The following is a 23,845-nucleotide window of genomic DNA, read 5'->3' as shown; positions in this document are numbered from 1 at the left end:
ACAAAAAAAAAAAAAAAAAAAGAAGTAATTTCATGAAACAATCAACTACTCTTATAGAATATAACGTTGTTTAAGAATAAAACAGTGTTTGCCCAAGTAATATTTCACAAAAGAATGTTAGTTTTCTAGAGTATCAGATGTCAATAAAAAAATAGGTAAGTAGGTAGGTAGATAGGTTAGATTAGATGAGATGAATAGGTTTCATATTTGGGAAATGCTGGGTTAAGCATACTTTATAGTTTTCTTGGTTGTGGGTCTTCTTAGAGCTTCTAATGTGTCATTGTGCCATGTGGATCTCTAAGTGGCAGGGGGAGAGATTAGTATATGGGTTTCCCCAAACATGTTTGTTGAAGAAACCCCCTTTTCCCCTCCGAGTATTCTGTGGAACTTTAGCTTCATAGAACACAGTTTGAGAAATAATCTATACATGATGACTGTATAGAATTTTTTCCTTTTTGGAATTTTTAGGCAAGGCCAAGGTAATTTAAAAAATTTAAAACTAAATATGATATTAAGAGAAAACAGTATTACTTGTGTACCTAGAATGATGTTTTTTTTTTTTTTTAACTTGCTTTTTAATTAATTAATTAATTAATTTTTGGCTGTGTTGGGTCTTCGTTTCTGTGCGAGGGCTTTCTCTAGTTGTGGCAAGCGGGGGCCACTCTTCATTGCGGTGTGCGGGCCTCTCACTATAGAATGATGTATTTTTTGATTCAAGTTATATTTTATATCATTAGTTTCATTATTCACCTTAGGGTAATTTTTTATTATGTCCCACATTGATATGCTATGGCTTTATAAATATTAATTTATCCTAGGATTTAAATAACCAAATTTGATAAATTGAGCTGTATAGTCTTAGAATTACCTCAGTTGACATTAAAGGATTCGTTTTGAGAAATATATTTTAAATTATATAACATATACCACATTATAAATATTGTTATAGTTTATTTTTCCAAACATTTCCAAGCATGTATTACACATTGAGAAATATACAAGCAACTAGTGGATTTGTAAAAATTGACACAGTGGGCAGAATTGAAAAAGGGTAATTATTATTTTTTGAAACAATGTTTCTAGAATTCTTAAATGATATATCAGCTTATGTTAACTGCAGCTTCTCATGTTTAATGATGTTTACAATTAAAATAATACAATAGCAATATAAGATTAACGGTCATAATTAACTCAGAATAGATTCTTTGAAGTGGTTCAAAGGGCTTTTCATAATAAACTACTAGCCTTTAATCAGTTAATATAAAGTATTTTTTTTCAGACTGGAGAAGTACAGGTATGTCTCATAAAAAAATTAATTTAGGTTTTAATGAAATGAGTTTGAATGATCCAGATTCACCATATACCAAATCCGGGATATGTCTGACATTCCAGTGAAAGCTTTATTTAGATGGAGTTGAGGAATCTTTGAGATAATAGGCTTTGCACTGTGCTATCTTGAGTGTTACAGCTGAGTGGTTCACCCAGAATCTTTAAGTCTTTTTCAAACGATTTTATGAATGAATTGAATTCACGAAATATTAATAAGTTGTCTCTTTTGGATTTCTTAACCAGTTTAGAGAATGTTGACTTTAAACGTTCTCGAAATTGAATTTTGCCTGTGAAAATATTATTTCCACTTATGAGGCTAGCTCTGGCCGACCTCAGTGATGCTGTTCCATCCACTCACACCCCGCTGTGATAAGGAGGATGAAGTGTGAGCTAAATAGGGAGGAGGCCAGAGGCCTGGGCACGGTCATTTTTGCCAGAACACAGAGACGCCAAGACCTCAAGGTGCTGTAGTATAGAAAAAGGTGCTGCACTAGTGAATTAAAAAAAAAGAAAATATACACACACACACACACACACACACACACACACACACACACACACACACACAGAAAGAGTAGAAATGAGGGTCCCTGTATTTGAGGATGTAAAAGATGAAACTGAGGAAGAAAAAACAGGGGAAGAAGAAGATGAAGACGGCGAGGTGGGTGAGAAGGCATTTGCTGAACAACGGGATTTGTTCCTCGAGGTCGGTGATTAGAAAAATGTTTCCTTTTCTTTTTTTTTTTTTTTTCCTCCGGACAGGGGTTCTTTAAGCCTGTTATTGAAGACCTGAGCATGGAATTGGCCAGAAAATGCACCGAACTCATTAGTGATGTAAGTGGCTTAAGTAATTTTTGTCTGATTTTGCATTGCACGTGTGGCACTATTATGTCATAGAATCGGAGAGCTGAGGGGAAAACCTTGAAATCATTTATTTAAAACACTGTGATTTTCTAGATCATGGAAATAAGTCCAGATATTTTAGGTGATTTTCCCGAGGTCTCCCAGACAGAGGATTTCTGTGGACACAGGTCTCCGCGTTGTTAAGCCAGAATCTTGTCCCTTTTTGAATTTCAGTGTCACTCTGTCATGAAATCGTAAAGCATCGAATTTCAGAACATACTCCATTGAGAACCCAAAGCTTTTTTGCAATTTGTATAATGATGTAATTTGTTTTGAGAGGATCTCTATCTAAATGAATGATTTTTAGCATTTTGGGGAACTTTTTTGGAATCTGATGAATTCAATAGTTTTCCAAACCAGAATCATGCATATACCTGCATATAACACCTATTAACAATTTAGGATTCACGGATTACTGAACTGTGTGTTGAGAGCCCTGAACTATATGATGATGATGGATATTAGTGAAAGGAGCATTTTTATTGCGACTTTTTTCGTTAACTGGGATCGGTTTATTTTATATTTCAAGGGAATCCTAGAATTATGGAATTAATTCATATGTATATATCGCTATATTTATCTGTCTACCTATCTATCTATAGTAAATATGTAAACTAGAATTACAGAAGCGCAGGGAAATGTGTTCTTCACTCGGGATGAGAACTTAGATGATCCTCATTGGAACAGTTGTAGGAAAGTCACCGGTACACAGGAAAGATGGCTCGTGAAGCATGAGCGGGTGCCTGTCTTATTTAGAGAGGGGAGCAGAGAACTGGTTGTTTCTGTTGTTGTTAAGCAAAGTGATCAGAATATTTTACAAATGTTTGTTTGTGGAGGAAGTCAATCCTGGGCCTTGCGGTCATTTGCCGGTGTGTTATCTGAAGTCAACCTGCCTGAGTCAGTTTCACAGTAACCCTGGGCAGGCTGGCTGGCCTCAGTTCCTCAAGGGCAGCGTTTCTACTAGTACGATTAAGAAATCGTAACACATCTGAAGTGTTTAGTAAATTGTCTGGAACATTGTGAGTACTCAAGAGATGCTAGCTGTTATTAACTACTGCCTCTGTAAATTAATTTTGTATCTGTCCAATCACATTTTATATATGATTCTGTATTCCCTTCTGGTTTGTCAGAAAGAGCCAGAGGATGGTGGGAATCAGACCCCTTCCTGTATACTTGACATGCAATGTAACCAAATTTTATTTTATTTTATTTTTTTATTTTTTAAACATCTTTATTGGGGTATAATTGCTTTACAATGGTGTGTTAGTTTCTGTTTTATAACAAAGTGAATCAGTTATACATATACATATGCTCCCATATCTCTTCCCTCTTGCGTCTCCCTCCCTCCCACCCTCCCTATCCCACCCCTCCAGGTGGTCACAAAGCACCGAGCCGATATCCCTGTGTCAAATTTTAAATTGAGTATTTCTTTGTGCCATTGCTTAATAATAGTCACAAGCTAATGTATGTAAAAGTTCTTTGTAAACTGTAATAATAATGAAATGATAACAACAATGATAATAATATCAGCAACAGTTAAGATTTATTGAGAACTATGTGCCAGGCATTGCAACGTGTGAGATAGGTTCTCTTCTTTTCCCATTTTAGAGGTGAAGAAGAGAAGGCTCAGAGAGGTTAAGTAACCTCCTTGGGTCACACAGTTAAGCAGTGGGGAGTAGGACCTGAACACAAAGCCCTCTCTCTTAGCCAGTCTGCCATGTTATCTCTCACTGTAGCTTTCATGCAGTTTACCTTAGCTTTATCATTATGTATTACACAAATATTAGTGATAGTAATGCGACCATTTAAAACCTTAAGTTCCATAACTCTGGAGATAGTACCTCTTCTGGTGTTGTTATGTTTTGTTTGAAGTGTATTTGTGGCTGAGCTAAATTATATTATATAAACCATTAAACTAAAGTGGCAACTTTAGTTAGTAGGTGATTTTGTTGGAGTTGTTTTGGATAAGAGCATCTCTCAGTGACTTCACTCTTGTGGGGAGGGGCGATGGCCTTTACCGTTTTGCCAAAGAGAAAGCCACATTATTCCACTCTCATGCAGGTGAAATCAAATGCGTGGGAGGAATTTCTGTTTAGCATAGGTTTATATTGCAAGGCAGAATGCCTGTACTACTTAAATATTTAGATCATATTGCTGTGGTCTCATTTATATCTGTGTACATGTTTACATTTTATTTCCAAAGAGAATTCCATACTTATTAAGATACTGGTTTAATTTTTGGAATTTTTATATCTACCAATGAACAGTCTGAACAATGACTTTGTTTCTAAAAAAATGAAGAGTTTGTACAGTCATTTGAAAATTAGATTTTAATTTACCCTTTCTGGAAGGGCTTCAGGTATTGGACTAAATCAAATTTCTGGTTTTTTAAAAGTGTGGTTAAATAATATTATCAAGTAATGACTTGCTCATTCACTCTTGGTGTCATCAGTGTTTTTATATGGAGCCAATGAACTTAAATTTGCAGTTCTTTTCCCTGTTGTGTTGTCTGCATGTCTAGATGCTTGTCTAAAATGTATATTTGAAAGTGCATCAATACGGAGCTAAAAACAAATATGAAAAAGGACGAACTGAGTTAGATTGGAGTTCCAGTCAAGATTTTATTACGTCTCTGATAGTGCCCATCTGTTCGTGCTCACATTTAATTTAGTCCACCAGTCTTTGCCCAGGTCTCAATCTTAAAGACAAAGCTTCAAGGACTTTAGTTTTGTTTTATAATCCTTTATATCCCAAGGGGGAATCCATGTGTTTACCTGAGCCTTTTTGTTTGTTTGAAGGCGATCTGTTCCCAGCCTGTCACCATGTGAATTTGGTGTTTTGTTTGCCTGCTTTGTAGAGTCCTACATCTTGAAGCTTTAAGAAGCAGACTCACATTTTCTTGATCAAATCACACAGCTAGTGAGCCACTGACCTGGAATTTGGAGCAAGGTCTGTCTGATTCCCAAGCCTTGGCCGCCACGATGTCCTTTCTCTGCTGCTGTGTGCCAGGCACTCCATGTGCAATATTGTATTTCATGCCACAGCAAGCTAGTGCCATAGGTCCTATGAGGCTCAGTTCAGAGGTGGTGAAACCCAACATTGAGTAGCTCGTCTACGGCCACCTGGCTACTCAGGGGTGGGGACAAGATTCAGGTTTAGGTCTGGCCTGGCTGGTAGCCATCCGCTACTCTGCTCCATTTTTCAAATGAGGAGGGTAGTTTTATGGGTTTCTCTTCATGGAGCAGTCTGTCTACATCCCCTTCGTTATCATTCTAATCATCCCTCTTTGGACCTCCTTTAGCTTTCATGTGTCTTTATCGGGATATAATAACCAGAACTGTGCACAGAAGTCCAGATGTGGGTGGCTGTGATTATGAGTGGGGAAGGATAATGTTTCTGCCCCCATTGTGATGATATTTAGTGTTTCTTGGACTTAGGGCTGCAGAAAGCTGTCAGATCAACCTCAGTAAGGGCATCATCCTCAGCCATTTTCAGTCCTAGTTTTTGACTTGTAGCTGATCACGTAGGGCCCATCCTCTTTTAATAGTTTGAATGATTTTTCCCTTGCTAGTGATGTAATCTGTAGTTTTCTGCCCTCTCGCGCGGCCCTTTGAGAGCTTCCGCAGTTCATCTCTTTCAGTTTCCCATTTCCCTCTCCATGAGAGCGTGGGGTCATCAGCAGACCTGCAGACTTTGCTGTATCATGCCCCTGCCAGATAATTTATTAAAACGTTAAATAAGAATGGCCTGGTAGTAAGTCCTGGGAGGGCTGCACTGTTTAGAATTCTCCATAGAAAGAAATGTCTGTTTTTCAGATCAGGTGGCTTCATTTTGGGGATCAGTATGAGGAATTTTTCAAAAAAAATTTTTTTTGCCTCGCCTAGTTTCTGCTTTGCACATGCTCTGCCCACGTTGTGGGGTTTCCCTCTGCATAACTCGCTTCCCAGTCTTGAAAGACCCCTGGTCCTCTGAGGCAGCCTTTTTTATTTTTCTGTTAACCATGTAATGCTTTTTATTTCCCCAGATATCCTTTCTCTGTTATTTTGTCCTGTTACTCAGCTATCTAATCAATTCTTTGAATACATCAAACCTACTGACTACATTAAACAGTCAGAATCATGGATCTGGGAGCCTTTTGTAGGGTGGTCATAAAAAATAGTAAGTTAAAAGGGACCCTTTATATGTTTCTTATAAATTAGGATAAAGAGTCTCTGCAGAGCAAATCAGTCCACATCTGCATGAAGTCTCTGATTCAGTGTTTTGATTCAAACCTTTTTTAGGGTGTTCATTTGCATGGCAGCAGAAAGAACATTTTCCAGGCAAGTGACCATTGTTTGTTGTGGGTAAACCCTTCCAGTGCTGAAAACATGGAATTCCGTGGTTACCCCTCCAGAGAAAGCTCCGACGGTGTTAGGAAACCTGAGAGAGCAGCCTTGCCTCTGAGTGCCCCAGTTAACACACAGGGCAGGAGCCACAGTTCTGTCTTCTGGGGTTCACTGTATTTAGCCAACGTGGCTCCATTTGTGAAAAGCCTTCCTAGCTCCTTTTGGTTAAGAATGCTTCTAAAAGGAAATGTCCTCTAACATTTCTACATCTGTCATCTACTGTCAGCCATTAGCTGATCTCATAGTAAGTAAAAGAAACTAGGCTAGAAGGAGGAAGCTCCCTCAACTAATTTAACTCTAACTGTAGTTGAGACATGGTGGGATTAATGGGTGAGGTTAAAGCAGAAAGTAAATATTTAGGGCATCTTACTGATCATTAAGTCATCAACTTTGGATTGTGTGTTGGTTGTGAGTGGAGATGGCTGCATGTAACAGGAAAATCCTAGCACAGAGGCTTAACAGATGTCTATTTTTTTCACATATGAACCCTGGAGGTAGGGGCTTCAGTCTTGGTGCAGTGGATGTTATCAGTCTCTCAGGCGCCTTTCCTTCTGCTCTGCCATCATTGGTATGATGGCTTATTGTCTTATGATGGCATCATTGCGGCTGTTTCCCTGTGGTCGGGGAAGACAAAAGGCGGAAGGGCCAGGGGTCGAAGGGCCATGTCAGCAAGTCTCTCCCTTCATACCAGCTACACCAGTAATGATGCTGGGAAGACTTCAAGAATGTCTCATGGCCAGAGCTAGGCACTTGTCCTCACTGGCCAATCACTGGCCAAGGGGAATGAGAAAACCATACCTAGTTCAGAGCAGTTTGTCCTCTGGGGCTGGGGTAGGGGCATGTCTACTTTCATAAATACATTTGAGTTCTATTGTTAGCAAAGAAAGGGATTGGATATGCAATCTATCCAATAGGTGGGACCATGGTTGTATTAGGAATTGACTGTCTACTCAGTGATTTTTATTTTACCTAAGATTTAGTATCAGTCATCGATGCAGTACCCTTTCATCCATTTTTTCCTATTCTTCTGGTATAGGAAGGCTACTGATATGTAGTATTCTTTATATAAAAATTTAAGATCATTTGCTTGTTGTCACTCATATTGTAAAGTTCATTAGAAATACGAGTGGCAATAAACATATAATACGTGTGTGTGTGTATCTTTTAAATAAAGACCAGAGAAAGGAATGGAGAGCACACTTAAGACTGAACTATTTGCCTGCATAGTAAAGGAAGTAAATACTTCACCCTTATCCCGAGCGCCTGTCCTGAACATTCTGCTCAGGTCAGAGCTTATCAGGGGGCCTGTAGCCGTAGCACATACCTCTGCGCTGCAGTGAAGCATGTGCATGGGAGAGGGAAGAGATGGTGGCGAAAGATAAAAATAATGAGCCAGACATAAGCCTAATGATAGCTTATGTTCTCTCACACTTAATTATATAACGGAGATACCTTTTTTTTTTTCTCCTTATGATCAAAATAGCCTACTATTTATCATACCGCCATTAACGGTTTAATTACTAGTGACTGAGGAGGGTGATTTGCAGAGACCTAAAATTATGGCTAATCTCTGAGAAGAGAAAAAAAGCAATTTAGTGCTCAGATAAGATAAATATGTTCTAATGTTGATTTCATGAATAAAGCAAATGTTTAATGTGGTCAGCATCTAATATCTGAGTCATAGCCGTGAGATACTGCATTTTAAAAGAATGTTACTTAGTATGTTCATGTCTGGTTATACCTCAGGTCAAATAATGCCCCTCAAATCAGGTTTGAATGTGGTAAAATCTCTATGTCATGTTAAAGTGTAACATCAGTATTAGTCATGATCTTTAAGAACCAGGTAGTGTATACAATTAAACTTCACTTTTAGGCTGTAATTAGGGAGACCATGTAATTTTTTTTAATTCTTATATTTAATTTTTATTTTATTTCTTTATTTTTATTTCTTTATTTGTTTTGGCTGCGCTGGGCCTTCACTGCAGCGCATGGACTCTTCGTTGCAGGCTCAGTAGTTGCAGCCTGTGGGCTTAGTTGTCCTGAGGCATGTGGGATCTTAGTTTCCCTAACAGTGATCGAACCCACGTCCCCTGCATTGGAAGGCAGGTTCTTAACCACTGAACCACCAGGGAAGTCCTGGGAGACCATGTAATTTATCATCTGAACTAAGACTTTTTTTTGGCCTAAGTATTTATAGTCTTGGGTAGATAAACATGACTATTACAGGGTGATACAACTTTTAGCAACTTACCTTCATCCTCTCAACTAGTCGTAAGTTTTGCCTGCTCAGTTTTTAGATTGGATGGCAGTGTGACAGTGGGATTATCTTAGGTTCCTCTTTTTGGTTCATGTGTCCGTGTGGGATCTTCCCCCAGGTTAATTCTGGCCTCTCCCCCGGGGGGAAAGGAGTGACTCCTTTCACTAGCAAGTTGGAGAGAAGAAATGAGCGTTGCCTAGCTAAGCCTCTCTGGACTTTGTCCTGCTCCTCTGCCTGCCACAGTGGGCATTCTGCAGTGATCTCCACCAGGTGGCAGGCTTTCTGGGTGGGTTCTATGCTTGAGGGTGGGGAGGAGGTTGGGGAGGCCTGTGGGTGCTCATAAATTGGGAGTTTGATTTGAGCATAAGTAATTAGTAACAGGAAGCCCATTGTGGCCACAATTTAGGCCTCTTCCTCCAAGCCGGCATGTCTAGCTAATGATGCTAGAAGTATTCTCCATTTGTTTAATTTCTTCCTCTTCTCAATTGGTTACATCTGTCCTGGTGACGCCTTGTTTTAAACCTAGAGGTAGGCAGCTATGTTTCTGTTTGACCGTAGGCTTACCTGTTAGGGTCTGTGGCTTAAAAGTAACAATAAACTAGGACAGTTGTATGAGTGAAATGGAGAATGTTTAATAATCATGCTGAACAAGCTGGGCAAACAGGACCCACAGTTACTGTGGGTCCAACACACATGATCCTTTTTTTGGTTTGTTTGTTTGTTTGTTTTTGTTTTTTGTTTGTTTTTTGCGGTACGCTGGCCTCTCACTGCTGTGGCCTCTCCCTCTGCGGAGCACAGGTTCCGGACGCGCAGGCTCAGTGGCCATGGCTCATGGGCACAGCCGCTCCGTGGCATGTGGGATCTTCCCGGACCGGGGCATGAACCCGTGTCCCCTGCATCGGCAGGCGGACTGTCAACCACTGCGCCACCAGGGAAGCCCCTGGTTGTTTTCTTTTAACTTTATTTTTTTATTAATTTTTATTGGAGTATAGTTGCTTTACAATGTTGTGTTAGTTTCTGCTGTACAGCAAAGTGACTTAGTTGTACATATACATATATCCCCCCTTTTTTGGATTTCCTTCCCGTTTAGGTCACCACAGCATTGAGTAGAGTTCCCTGTGCTATACAGTAGGTTCTCATTAGCCAACACACATGATCCTTGATGATAAATAGACCCTGGCTTATGTAAAGAGCAGCCTTTTCCCGCCTTTGCCTCGTCACCTTTGCTGTTCTGGGCTGGATATCAGTTTATTTGATTTGGCTTGTTTTGAGCATCCTTCCACATTGGAGTATTTACTTCAGAAAACAGCTTTTCTTAAGTTAATTCTTCTGTTCAAAAAAGGAGCATTAAAATTGTTTTTCTTTCTCTTCTTATGTAAAATATTCTTTTAGATCCATTATAAAGAAGAGTATAAAAAGTCTAAAGACAAGTGTACATTTGTGACTGACACGCCTATGCTAAAACATGTAAAACATATTGGCGCTTTTATTTCTGAGGTAAGGTATCAAAACTTGCAAAATGGCTTTCATTTTCTTTTTCTATTTATGTAAGTAAAAGTCTGTGCATGAAAGTTAGACAATAATATTTTTGATAACACCACTGAATGTTGGTAATATCTGTATAATTACATAATTCTGTGCACTATGTCAATTAACTCATGTAAACTGATACGTTTTATTATTTATGGTTGATATATTATATGTCTATTTTGACTCTAACCCTTTTTTATTTACATAAAATTACTCTTAAAAAGGGATATTTTTATTCAATAGAAAGTATTGGCAAAAGAGTTTTAGAAGTTCCATTATTTTATTTCTTAACAGACTTATTAGATATAAATGATTCAATATAATTTGGAAAATAATTGAAACCAGCAGATTCCATAAAATGTACTATCTTTGGTAAGTAACTTTAAATCAGTTTGAACTATTTTTGAGTAGGATCAGTTCAACAGAGACACCTGTTATGAAACCATAGCGTGAGAAATACACTACATTCATTTTCCAGCTGAAATATCATAGAGTCTTTTCCTGAGAGCATTTAGAACTTGCAACTTACGTTGTCTTATAAAGCACAATGTTAACAGTAATTTCTGTGATGAGGCACTGCTGGTTTCTGTGAATATATCATTTCAAAGAGATAAACTTGAAAGGAAGATGATTAGATAGTGTTGTAAATGACTGACCTCTAGTGTTTCGTAAGTTATGTTGGAAAAAGATCAATATGATATTCTTGGGACTATTTCTGTCAACGTGAAAACATTTTGAAGAAAATTGGTAAATTTTAAGTACCCAAATCCAAAGAGTTATGGGAACGCAAGGCTTACGCAGGCTATATGCTCAATAAATCAGCACTCAAATCTAGCTCCAAGTGGGAGTAACAGCAGGGACCTGTGGACAGAGTGGGGAAAATCACGGTTTTGTTTATTTGTGTCAGCTATTAGTTCTCCTGCACAGAGAAAAGGAAGAGGGCAGTCTGTTATGTTCCTTTGAACTTAATGTTCCCAAGAGTAAATAGTGAATGAGTGTCTCTCTTTATGAGTAATGATTGAGATCACTTAGAGACAGTGCAGATTGCACGTGGGAAGGTGCACAAACAGCAAAAAAGCACCCCCTGCACCCCGCCATTGTGGTGGAAGGAGTTAAGAGGACTTGAATAAAGGAATGTTGTCCTTTGCATTCAGGTTCTAGACTGTAAATTCTAATGACTTGTGTTTTCTGGAACAATTTAAATGTATCATTGTTCTCATATGTTTCTTTGCTGATCAAACATGAAATTGTCGATACACACAAATAGATTTACTTTGAGAAATGTGCATGGGTTTAAACAGAAGAGTAGGCATTATTATTTTTTACCAAATTGATTTAAGGTTCTTAATTTGAGGTATAATTGACATTTAACATTTTATTAGTTTCAGGTGCACAGTGTACATGATTCGATACTTGTATGCCTTCTGAAAGGATAACCACGATTGTCTGGTTACCACCTATCACCACACAGAGTCACACATCTTATTTCTTTTTTTTCCCTTGTGATGAGAACTTTTAAGATCTACTCTCCTAGCAACTTTCAAATGTGCAGTACAGTGTTATTAACTGTAGTCACCATGCTGGACCTTATGTCCCCATGTATTTATTTTATGACTGGAACTTTGTACCTCTTAACTCCTTTCACCCATTTCCCCCATCGCTCAACCCCCCTCTCCCACTCGTTATTTTCTTGCATGTTTCATTTAAAGGTTTTACCATGATAAACTGGATTTCTTTTTCTTTCTTCAAATATGTTCATCAGGTTCAGTATCTACGATTAAAATAGACTTTATATTTTTTAACTGATTCTGTTTCTGAAGAAAGTACTTTTTTATTCTTTTTCAATATTCACAATAAAAAAAGCTAAGAAATATTTTTTCCCTTTTCTTTCTCCCCGCCCAGGCAAAATACAAAGGCACCATTAAGGCGGACCTTTCCAATTCTCTTTATAAGCAGATGCCAGCCACAATTGACAGTGTCTTTGCAAGAGAAGTTACACAGCTACAGAGTGAGGTGTGGTTCTCCTGAATTATTATGTAATTCTGTAGACCAAACATATACCTAGTACAAATTGTTTAGCATTTTAAAAAGAGTTGTCTTAGATATTAAATACGGAGTGAAAAGTTGGAAGCGACTGATCCATGTGCTGTCAGCTGTCACCGGTGGAATCAGATAATGACAAGGACCTGCCAGTGTGTCAGTTACATGACGCTGTTTTTCCTAGTTCCATTCACCACTACTAACAGAGCAAATTCGAATCTTATTTAGACAGTTTACTTAGATTACAATCTTACAGCAAATATTAAACTAGTCTTTAATTTAACTATGATCTTTAAGGGGAGAACATTCCAGTAGCTTATTAAAAGTTGCATAAAGAATTAATGGTTAAATTCAGGATCCACAGATCTGTGCTCCATCAATTAGACAAGTGGTTCCTGAATTTCTTTTCCGTGGATGGTGTTTTTCACTTGGTAGAATATCTCAGGCTACCAAAAAAGAGCCTCCACCAGGCGGAAATGGCCATTTTAGTGATTGTAAGTTGCAGATGAACTTAAGAACTGTCATCATGTAAACTCATTTTGAATCCACATAATTTTCTCTTTATAGTACATCAACACAGAAGGAATCCTTAATGCATTTAATCTATTGTGTTTCTTAAAACAGAATTTCAAAGCAGAATATTTCGCCTCTTTCTCATTCCTATTATTGCTTTGTTTTCTTCATAGCATGAGCTGATTTTTTTCTTTTTTTTTGGTTACTTTATTAATCCCTAAGAGAGCAGGGACCTTCTCTGTCTTGTTCCCTGCTCCACCTCTGTGCTTAGAACAGTCCCTGGAACACAGGGAGGATTCAGTAAACACTTGTAAAATGGATTTTTGTTCAATTTATTGATTTCCTTTCTAAGGAGATGTTTCCTTTTACATAGTTTATGTTTTTCATGCTACATTTTTGGTTAATAATAATAAATACAAAGAAATGCTTACTATGTGTCAGGTAGTGTTCTATGCATTTCACATATATTTATATCATTTAATCCTCACAACTGCATGAGATATCCTCATTTTGGAGATGTAGAAACTGAAGCACAGAGAGGTTAGGTAACTTGCCCAAGGTTGCACAGCTAATACATGGCAGACCCAGCACATGAACATGGATAGATTGGCTCCAGAGTCTGGGTTCTTAACTATACCCCTTACCACCTCTTTTTACTATTTCTATCCCTCTTTTTCTTATTAAACAAGTTACTTCTTTTTTCAGAATCTTTTTACTTTTAAGTAGAGGATACCTAGATAATTTTAAAATAGTCTGAAAATAGATTACTCTTGAAAAATACCAAATATTGTTATCCTTTGCAGAATATCTTTAAGTACTTCATTATCACAAACTTAAATGTCCACTATGTACCCAGCTTGGCAGTAAGCTAATCTCAGCTGTGCACATGAAGCTAAAAATATATGCCAGGGTTCTGCGTGGCTGACCATGACTAATATGCCCCCTTTTTTTCCTGCCAACACCTGGTAACCCAGCCACTTGCTGATCACACTGACTACTTTATAAAGCAAGCAATTACAACACTTGATATTTGATAACATTTATGCAATAATAATAATAATAAGCAACAATTACACGATAAAGAAAAGAAGCAATCTTTTCTTATTTTTATACTTGGGAAGGTAAGATTTTCAGATATTTACATCCTAATTGCTTTGGAAGGGCATGACTTTTCTCAAATTTTTATGGCATAAACACATCTATAGTACACAAATATGTGCACATAGAACTTAACATACAAAATAATCCATACTGTACATTTTGGAATCTATCTCTTTTTTTCCAGAATAGGTTATCACTTACATTAGATTATGCACCCTTATGTGTGCTCTCAAGGAACGTCACTGCCCAGTGTTATAGTCAGTGAACTTGTTAGAAAGGAAAAACTTGGATTCCAAAGAAGGTATCTGTTTCAAAGATTTATGTAATTATAATAACATTTCTTTAGATTTACATAAATCTACTTTATTATTGTTAAAATTGCAATTCTCAATTGCCTAATAAGATGGCAAGAAAGTAGAACTATTTGATAGTGTCTGGGATAATTATAGAACTAACCTTTTACTGTGTCCAAATAGTATCAGATTTGTGCCAACCTGAATTAGAGTATTAGTATTAGGCAAATAACTAAAATTTAACTGTGTTCCAACTTCTATTGAAAAGTATCCTAAACTTCTGACATTGGAACAAAATATTATCTTAAAATCAATTTGCAAACATTCTCAGATGCTTACATTCAAACTACAGTGATGAGGTGAAGTTAGTTAGGTTAATACTCCTTGTAGAAAATGGCTGATAGGAAGAAACACCTTACAAAAAAGAGAGAGAGACAGATGTGGAGATTTTAGGAAGCCATTTTGTTAGATAACTCTCATTAAAAATTTTACAAGCAAAGATCACAAAGAAATCTTCTGGAAATGGATGGGCTGTGCCATGAAGTGCTGTGACCCTTCTCACCAGAGCTGTCTCAAGCAGAGACTAAATAATCCCTTATCACAGAAGTGATATAGGCTACTCAGGCATCTGAACTGAGGAGATTTATGAGAGCTTATGTTTTTATCTACAGTGGCCACAAGGTCCTGTTTCAGGAGCTTCAGGGCTGCCTGTGTTACGGGATTAAAAGTACATTTACCTATATAGTAGTTATGAAATATACTGTAAATCAGAAATATATATATATATATATGAGATATAAACATATAAGGTGAAATATATAACATAAATGTGTATATTATTTGCATAAACATATTTACGTATAATTTATATAAGACTACTGCAAGTATCTTCCACTAGTTAGGCATCTAGTGCCATAGCAACCTTAATTCACAAGGTTGGAAGAAAACAGTATTAATCTAGGGAAATGCCACACATTAATGACAAATACTAAGAAATCAAATTTATCAGAAAATTTATTAGTGTGACATAAATTTCCATTAGCTATTTTAAGGATGAAAATTAATATGGTAAAGTTCAGCTGCCTCCAATTTGATGTAATCTTACTTCTAAAGTGGTGCTTAGCAGCAGCTATAAATGAAATGACTATTTTAATGCTGCAAGTAGAAAATTACATAGCCTTTTTAAGAAAGAGTGCTTTTTAAAATTGTGCTTGATGACTCACCACTTCTATGATAACCCACAAAATGATCAGCTGCATTGGTTATAAGTTCACAAGTATCAGTCAAAAACGCAAAATCAACCAGGCATCCAGCAAAAAGGAGACAGGAATATGCTAGGTTTTTTTTTTCCTTATAACAGATCTCATAGAAGTTGTTTCTTGGCTTAAGAGACTTGGCCACTTACTAAACTCCTCCTTCCTTCCCACAAGTTATAATATATAATGTAATGAAACTGAGATAATGGACTTTCTCAGTCTGAATGGAGGTTCTTAATGGGTATCCTGTTTAACATAATTAATTGGTGAAAATGTAAACGATATGTTCATCAGAATTAGATATCTTGATGGATTAAATCAACGACAGACTCTAGCAAGATGAATTATCCCTGGAATAATGTGAGGTGCTGTATGCGAGGCCTAATAATCAACCAGATGTGGGAACAGGGCTGAGCAGGAGTGAACAAGACTTAGGGGCATTAGCTGACAGAAATCTCAACACAGTAATCAAAAGGAAAATGGTGTGATCCATGGATGTGTTAATAGCATATAGCACATTTGAGATGATAACCTAGATTAAACTGAAAAATTCTAATTAGGATATGTCAGGCCATATCTGGGATATTGTGGACACCTTAAGAAAGAGGTGGAAAAGTTGGAATTGTACTTCAGAGAGTGTTTAGAGTGTACAGGGGTTCAGCACCTTAATCTATGCAGACAGGTCCGGGGAATGGAAGCCACTGACAGCTGTGTTCCCACGTTTGGAGTTCTGTCCTGTGAACCAGATTCTTCCCTTATGGCCAAATGGATGCAGCTCCTGGGAGATAGACTTGAGTTTCATTAAAGGAGGAACTTTGTATTAGCATCTTCAAAATTTATAGACTGTGATACCCAGGTTGAGTTCTCGTTCAGTGGAAGTTTTCAAGAAAAGCTCGGTGGGGGAAGCCAGAGAAGGGATTTGAACATTGATATTTGTGCTAGATGACGTTCCCTTTTTTTTGGTAGGATTATATGCTTTTACTTAAAAAAATTATTTTTGTAATTATCACTTTAATCCTTTAGACAAGTATATTATCTAAGTTAAGTGGGTGGTTAATTCTACTTATTAAAGCCTACGAGGAGTTTAAGCTCGTGAGAATGTTTAATAAACTCATTTATTCATTCACTCACTAAACATTTATTGCATTTCTGTTCTGTGTCATTCAGTATGACTGGCACAGGATATTAAAAGATATGTAAGATACGGACACAGCTCTCAAGGAGCTCATGTTGGTAAAAAGTTTTCCCTTAAGTGTAACTGTATTCTTTCAATAAAAATTAGATCTTGTTTTGTTCTTGGTGACCACTGTTCTAGTTTTTCTTTTTCAAGTTACCTTTATTCTGTGCCAAGTAATTCCAATTCCATTTAATATCTTATTATTAAACTTTTAATATATATATTTTAAATTAATTTTAGAATAATTCATTAATTTATTCTTGTTTTATTCTCATCTGTTTAGTTATTCTTGTTTTTTTAATTTACTTTTTTATGTTCTTATTAGTCATCAGTTTTATACACATCAGTGTATACATGTCAATCCCAATCGCCCAATTCATCACACCACCATTCCCCCCACCCCCCACCGCGGCTTTCCCCCCTTGGTGTCCATACGTTTGTTCTGTACATCTGTGTCTCAACTTCTACCCTGCAAAGAGGTTTATCTGTACTATTTTTCTAGGTTCCACATACATGCGTTAATATACGATATTTGTTTTTCTCTTTCTGACTTACTTCACTCTGTATGACAGTCTCTAGATCCATCCACGTCTCAACAAATGGCCCAATATCGTTCCTTTTTATGGCTGAGTAATATTCCATTGTATATATGTACCACATCTTCTTCATCCATTCATCTGCCGGTGGGCATTTAGTTGCTTCCATGACCTGGCTATTGTAAATAGTGCTGCAGTGAACATTGGGGTGAATGTGTCTTTTTGAATTATGTTTTTCTCTGGGTATATGCCCCGTAGTGGGACTGCTGGGTCATATGGTAATTCTATTTTTAGTTTTTTAAGGAACCTCCATACTGTTCTCCATAGTGGCTGTATCAATTTATATTCCCACCAACAATGCAAGAGGGTTCCCTTTTCTCCACACCCTCTCCAGCATTTATTGTTTCTAGATTTTTTGATGATGGCCATTCTGACTGGTGTGAGATGATATCTCATTGTAGTTTTGATTTGCATTTCTCTAATGATTAATGATGTTGAGCATTCTTTCATGTGTTTGTTGGCAGTCTGTATATCTTCTTTGGAGAAATGTCTATTTAGGTCTTCTGCCCATTTTTGGATTGGGTTGTTTATTTTTTTGTTATTGAAGCTGCATGAGCTGTTTATATATTTTGGAGATTAATCCTTTGTCCGTTGATTCGTTTGCGAATGTTTTCTCCCATTCTGAGAGTTGTCTTTTCGTCTTGTCTGTGGTTTCCTTTGCTGTGCAAAAGCTTCTAAGTTTCATTAGGTCCCATTTGTTTATTTTTGTTTTTATTTCCATGACTCTAGGAGGTGGATCAAAAAAATCTTGCTGTGATTTATGTCAAAGAGTGTTCTTCCTATGTTTTCCTCTAAGAGTTTTATAGTGTCCAGTCTTACATTTAGGTCTCTAATCCATTTCAAATTTATTTTTGTGTTATGGTGTTAGGGAGTGATCTAATCTCATACTTTTACATGTACCTGTCCAGTTTTCCCAGCACCACTTATTGAAGAGGCTGTCCTTTCTCCACTGTACATTCCTGCCTCCTTTATCAAAGATAAGGTGACCATATGTGCGTGGGTTTATCTCTGGGCTTTCTATCCTGTTCCATTGATCTATATTTCTGTTTTTGTGCCAGTACCATACTGTCTTGATTACTGTAGCTTTGTAGTATAGTCTGAAGTCAGGGAGCCTGATTCCTCCAGCTCCGTTTTTTGTTCTCAAGATTGCTTTGGCTATTCGGGGTCTTTTGTGTTTCCATACAAATTGTGAAATTTTTTGTTCTAGTTCTGTGAAAAATGCCAGTGGTAGTTTGATAGGGATTGCATTGAATCTATAGATTGCTTTGGGTAGTAGAGTCATTTTCACAATATTGATTCTTCCAATCCAAGAACATGGTATATCTCTCCATCTGTTGGTATCATCTTTAATTTCTTTCATCAGTGTCTTATAGTTTTCTGCATACAGGTCTTTTTTCTCCCTAGGTAGGTTTATTCCTAGGTATTTTATTCTTTTTTTTGCAGTGGTAAATGGGAGTGTTTCCTTAATTTCTCTTTCAGATTTTTCATCATTAGTGTATAGGAATGCAAGAGATTTCTGTGCATTAATTTTGTATCCTGCAACTTTACCAAATTCATTGATTAGCTCTAGTAGTTTTCTGGTGGCATTTTTAGGATTCTCTATGTATAGTATCATGTTATCTGCAAACAGTGAGTTTTACTTCTTTTCCAATTTGGATTCTTTTCATTTCTTTTTCTTCTCTGATTGCCCTGGCTAGGACTTCCAAAACTATGTTGAATAATAGTGGTGAGAGTGGACATCCTTGTCTTGTTCCTGATCTTAGAGGAAATGCTTTCATTTTTTCACCATTGAGAATGATGTTTGCTGTGGGTTTGTCGTATATGGCCTTTATTATGTTGAGGTAGGTTCCCTCTATGCCCACTTCTGGAGAGTTTTTATCATAAATGGGTGTTGAATTTTGTCAAAAGCTTTTTCTGCATCTCTTGAGATGATCATATGGTTTTTATTCTTCAATTTGTCAATATGGTTGATTGATTTGCATATATTGAAGAATCCTTGCATCCCTGGGGTAAGTCCCACGTGATCATCTGTATGATCCTTTAAATGTGTTGTTGGATTCTGTTTACCAGTATTTTGTTGAGGATTTTTGCATCTATATTCATCAGTGATATTAGTCTATAATTTTCTTTTTTTGTAGTATCTTTGTCTGGTTTTGATATCAGGGTGATGGTGGCCTCATAGAATGAGTTTGGGAGTATTCCTTCCTCTGCAATATTTTGGAAGAGTTTGAGAAGGATGGGTGTTAGCTCTTCTCTAAATGTTTGATAGACTTCACCTGTAAAGCCATCTGGTTCTGGACTTTTGTTTGTTGGAAGATTTTTAATCACAGTTTCAATTTCATTACTTATGATTGGTCTGTTCATATTTTCTGTTTCTTCCTGGTTCAGTCTTGGAAGGTTATACCTTTCCAAGAATTTGTCCATTTCTTCCAGGTTGTCCATTTTATTGCCATCGAGTTGCTTGTAGTAGTCTCTTAGAATGCTTTGTATTTCTGCGGTGTCTATTGTAACTTCTCCTTTTTCATTTCTAATTTTATTGATTTGAGTCCTCTCTCTCATTTTCTTGATGAGTCTGGCTAATGGTTTATCAATTTTGTTTATCTTCTCAAAGAACCAGCTTTTAGTTTTATTGATCTTTGCTATTGTTTTCTTTGTTTCTATTTCATTTATTTCTGCTCTGATGTTTATAATTTCTTTCCTTCTGCTAACTTTGGGTTTTGTTTGTTATTCTTTCTGTCGTTCCTTTAGGTGTAAGGTTAGATTGTTTATTTGAGATTTTTCTTGTTTCTTGAGCTAGGCTTGTATAGCTATAAACTTTCCTCTTAGAACCGCTTTTGCTGCATCCCATAGGTTTTGGATCATCGTGTTTTCGTTGTCATTTGTCTCTAGGTATTTTTTGATTTCCTCTTTGATTTCTTCAGTGATCTCTTGGTTATTTAGTAATGTATTGTTTAGCCTCCATGTGTTTGTGTTTTTTACGTTTTTTTCCCTGCAATTCATTTTTAATCTCATAGCATTGTGGTCAGAAAAGATGCTTGATATGATTTCAATTTTCTTAAATTTACTGAGGCTTAATTTGTGAAGGCTTGATTTGTGACCCAAGATATGATCTATCCTGGAGAATGTTCCATGCGCACTTGAGAAGAAAGTGTAATCTGCAGTTTTTGGATGGAATGCCCTATAAATATCAATTATATCAATTAAATCTATCTGGTCTATTGTGTCATTTAAAGCTTCTGTTTCCTTATTTATTTTCATTTTGGATGATCTGTCCATTGGTGTAAGTGAGGTGTTAAAGTCCCCCACTATTATTGTGTTACTGTCGATTTCCTCTTTTATAGCTGTTAGCAGTTGCCTTATGTATTGAGGTGCTCCTATGTTTGGTGCATATATATTTATAATTGTTATATCTTCTTCTTGGTTTGATCCCTTGATCATTATGTAGTGTCCTTCCTTGTCTCTTGTAACATTCTTTATTTTAAAGTCCATTTTATCTGATATGAGTATAGCTACTCCAGCTTTCTTTTGATTTCCATTTGCATGGAATGTCTTTTTCCATCCCCTCACTTTCAGTCTGTATGTGTCCCTAGGTCTGAAGTGGGTCTCTTGTAGACAGCATATATATGGGTCTTGTTTTTGTATCCATTCAGCAAGCCTGTGTCTTTTGGTTGGGGCATTTAATCCATTCATGTTTAAGGTAATTATCAATATGTATGTTCCTATGACCATTTTCTTAATTGTTTTGGGTTTGTTTTTTAGGTCCTTTTCTTCCCTTGTGTTTCCCACTTAGAGAAGTTCCTTTAGCATTTGTTGTAGAGCTGGTTTGGTGATGCTGAATTGTCTTAGCTTTTGCTTGTCTGTAAAGCTTTTGATTTCTCCATTGAATCTGAATGAGATCCTTGCCGGGTAGAGTAATCTTGGTTGTAGTTTCTTCCCCTTCATCACTCTAAGTATATCACGCCACTCCCTTCTGGCTTGTAGAGTTTCTGCTGAGGTATTAGCTGTTAACCTGATGGGAGCTCCCTGTATGTTATTTGTCATTTTTCCCTTGCTGCTTTCAAAATTTTTTCTTTGTCTTTAATTTTTGCCAATTTGTTTACTATGTGTCTCGGCGTGTTTCTCCTTGGGTGTATCCTGTATGGGACTTGCTGTGCTTCCTGGACTTGGGTGGCTATTTCCTTTCCCATGTTAGGGAAGTTTTCGGCTATAATCTCTTCAGATATTTTCTGGGGTCCTAGTTCTTCACTCACTGAGCAAATAGTTATTGCAGTTTATGTTAGGCACTATTCTGGGTTCTGAGCAGGTATTGAACTAGACAGTTATATTCTAGTATGAGAAAACAGAAAAAAAGTAATTTTACAAAAATTAAACTGAGTAATTTAAGCTCGTGAAGGGAATAAATAGGATAACATGGCATTAGACTGAGAGTAAGGGGATAATTTGCTGTCTGATGGCCCTTCTTCAATTTCTAACTCTGTTGAGGTTGGTTAGTTCTACTTCTGAAGTACTTGTGGTTATTCTCATGTCTTCTCTCCAGCCCTGTGTGGGACAGATTTAATATGGTGGTGATGGGTGGCATTGCTATGATGCTTATTTCCCTAACAGAGAACAAGGCTTGACATATGTGAGAATTTTGTTATATTTTCTCCCAAAGTCTAGGGCTTTTAATAAGGTTTATATTCTATTATAGCTGTGCCTCCATAAAATCATAACAATCAATTAAAAAATGAACAATTCACTTTTAAATATCCAGTCACTTCCCCAGTTTTGTCATTTGCTTTCCCAAGCTTCCAACCTTGAACATTTATGACCCTAAAACCTCTTGGCTGTGGAAGATTTCCCAAAACCGTAGCCGAGATTGAAGCTAGATGAATGCGAGTGGGGATTTCAGTGTGTGGACAAAGACGTTTGAAATAAATGACAAAGAGTTAGAATTAGGAGTCTAAACAGAAGCACAAAGATTAAAGTATGATGTATATTATTTTGTTATAGAAGCTTAGGCAAATTTGACCATTAATCGTGGTATTCAACTATATGAAATCCTAACGGAACACTGAAATTTAAAAGGTAAGAAATTTCTTACACCTGTAAATGAAAGTAACAATTATTTGTGTTTTTCTTAAGATTGCTTACAAGCAGAAGCACGATGCTGCCAAAGGATTCTCAGATTATGCCCACATGAAGGAACCGCCTGAGATCAAACATGCCATGGAGGTGAATAAGCACCAGAGTCACGTAAGCAAGCCATTCCTCATGATTTTCTGGAAGATTGTAGTTAACTGACATCAGGGCTGATGGGTATGTTGTTGAAGTTTAAATGTTACAACATTCCTGTTCAAAAAGAACTTGAAAGTTTCTTTTATTTTTATGTCCCAGTGTTCAGTCAGAAGCACATGTGAATTATTCTGTCAGTTGTTATTAGAACCTTGTAGAATGCCTTCAAAATGTCAGGCACTTGCAGACCTGGGAAATTGGGTTTTTAACAGCAATTCCTAGAACTTCTTTGACTTGATGGCGTTACTCCCATGGTTTACAGTGCAGAATTGCAGAAGAACTGGGATGCTGGTGAGATTATACCCCACTGTGGTTTCTTTTGGAATTCATGTGAGGGGCAGATTGTCACACTTAAGACCCAAGAGGAGTAGGAAAGCAATAGATGTGTAACGGCCGGCTTAGAAGCAGAAGCCAAGAGAGAGGAAACAAGCCCGTAGGAAACACATTTATTCTTTGGCTATAAGGTAACAAGTACATCAGAACCTTCATGTGTTTGCTCAATTACCACTACTGTCTTGGGGGCCTAGAAGAATATTTCTTCCTGAAATTTCAGTGGAAGATTATTTGTCTCCTTATCATGAATTCTTTGCTTTCTAGAAGGAATGTAGGAACTGTTTGTCAGGTTCTTTATGGGTTAGAATCAGTTAAGATAAAGTGTTTGCCTTCGTTGGGTTAAAAAGCTGCCTGTCTTTGAAAGGTACCTGAAACATCTCTGTCATCTCACACAGGCTCTGCCCCAGCACTTAGTTCTCTTACTGAATGGTGCTTTGCTGCCTCAGGGCCTCCAGAGCCCCAGCTGTGCGGTGTCTCTTTGTAGGATGGCAACAGTTATCTGATATTAAATTGCAGTAGGTCAATGCTTAAGTAAAAGCTGAGTGAGCTTTTACATTGTAGTCCAAATGTATAAACACATGCCGATGCCAAAAGTGCTTTTCTAAAATGGGTTAAGATTGATAAGAGATGAAGAAGCTACATGTCTGTAATTACCAGCAAAGGCCATTTTACCAGGAGGCTTTATGAGAACTTGACTATCATAATCATAATAACTACCCCTTAGCAAGCACTGCCGCGCACAAGAGACTCTGCCGAGACTTTGATCATTTCCAGTTCTTGCAAAATCCGTGTACTGATTCCCATTTTGCAGATGAAGAAAATGAGACTAAAGAATCAAACTCCCTAGTCCACTCTTTC

The 23,845-nt window shown here is 37.1% G+C and overlaps 1 protein-coding gene across 2 annotated transcripts in view; it reads left to right on the top strand.

Moving 5' to 3' along the window:
• The window catches only part of NEBL (nebulette), a 346,434-nt gene that overhangs the window by 232,422 nt on the left and 90,167 nt on the right, over window positions 1-23,845 (top strand). The window contains exons 1-5 of one of the 2 annotated variants that reach the window (XM_007457418.1): window positions 1,906-1,990; window positions 2,092-2,163; window positions 10,267-10,371; window positions 12,307-12,417; window positions 22,505-22,615. The exons of the other annotated variant lie outside the window; for it this stretch is intronic. Coding sequence (XP_007457480.1) covers window positions 1,910-1,990; window positions 2,092-2,163; window positions 10,267-10,371; window positions 12,307-12,417; window positions 22,505-22,615 — 480 coding nt within the window. The 5' untranslated portion in view covers window positions 1,906-1,909. Of the gene's footprint in view, window positions 1-1,905; window positions 1,991-2,091; window positions 2,164-10,266; window positions 10,372-12,306; window positions 12,418-22,504; window positions 22,616-23,845 lie in introns of those variants that run through there. 2 annotated transcript variants of the gene reach the window in all.

The sequence above is a fragment of the Lipotes vexillifer genome, unplaced genomic scaffold, assembly GCF_000442215.2.
Source record: "Lipotes vexillifer unplaced genomic scaffold, Lipotes_vexillifer_v1.1 scaffold1332, whole genome shotgun sequence".
NCBI classification, from domain to species: Eukaryota; Metazoa; Chordata; class Mammalia; order Artiodactyla; family Lipotidae; genus Lipotes; species Lipotes vexillifer.
Note: the sequence above shows the minus strand (reverse complement) of the source record. Positions and strands in the feature narration are given on the sequence as shown.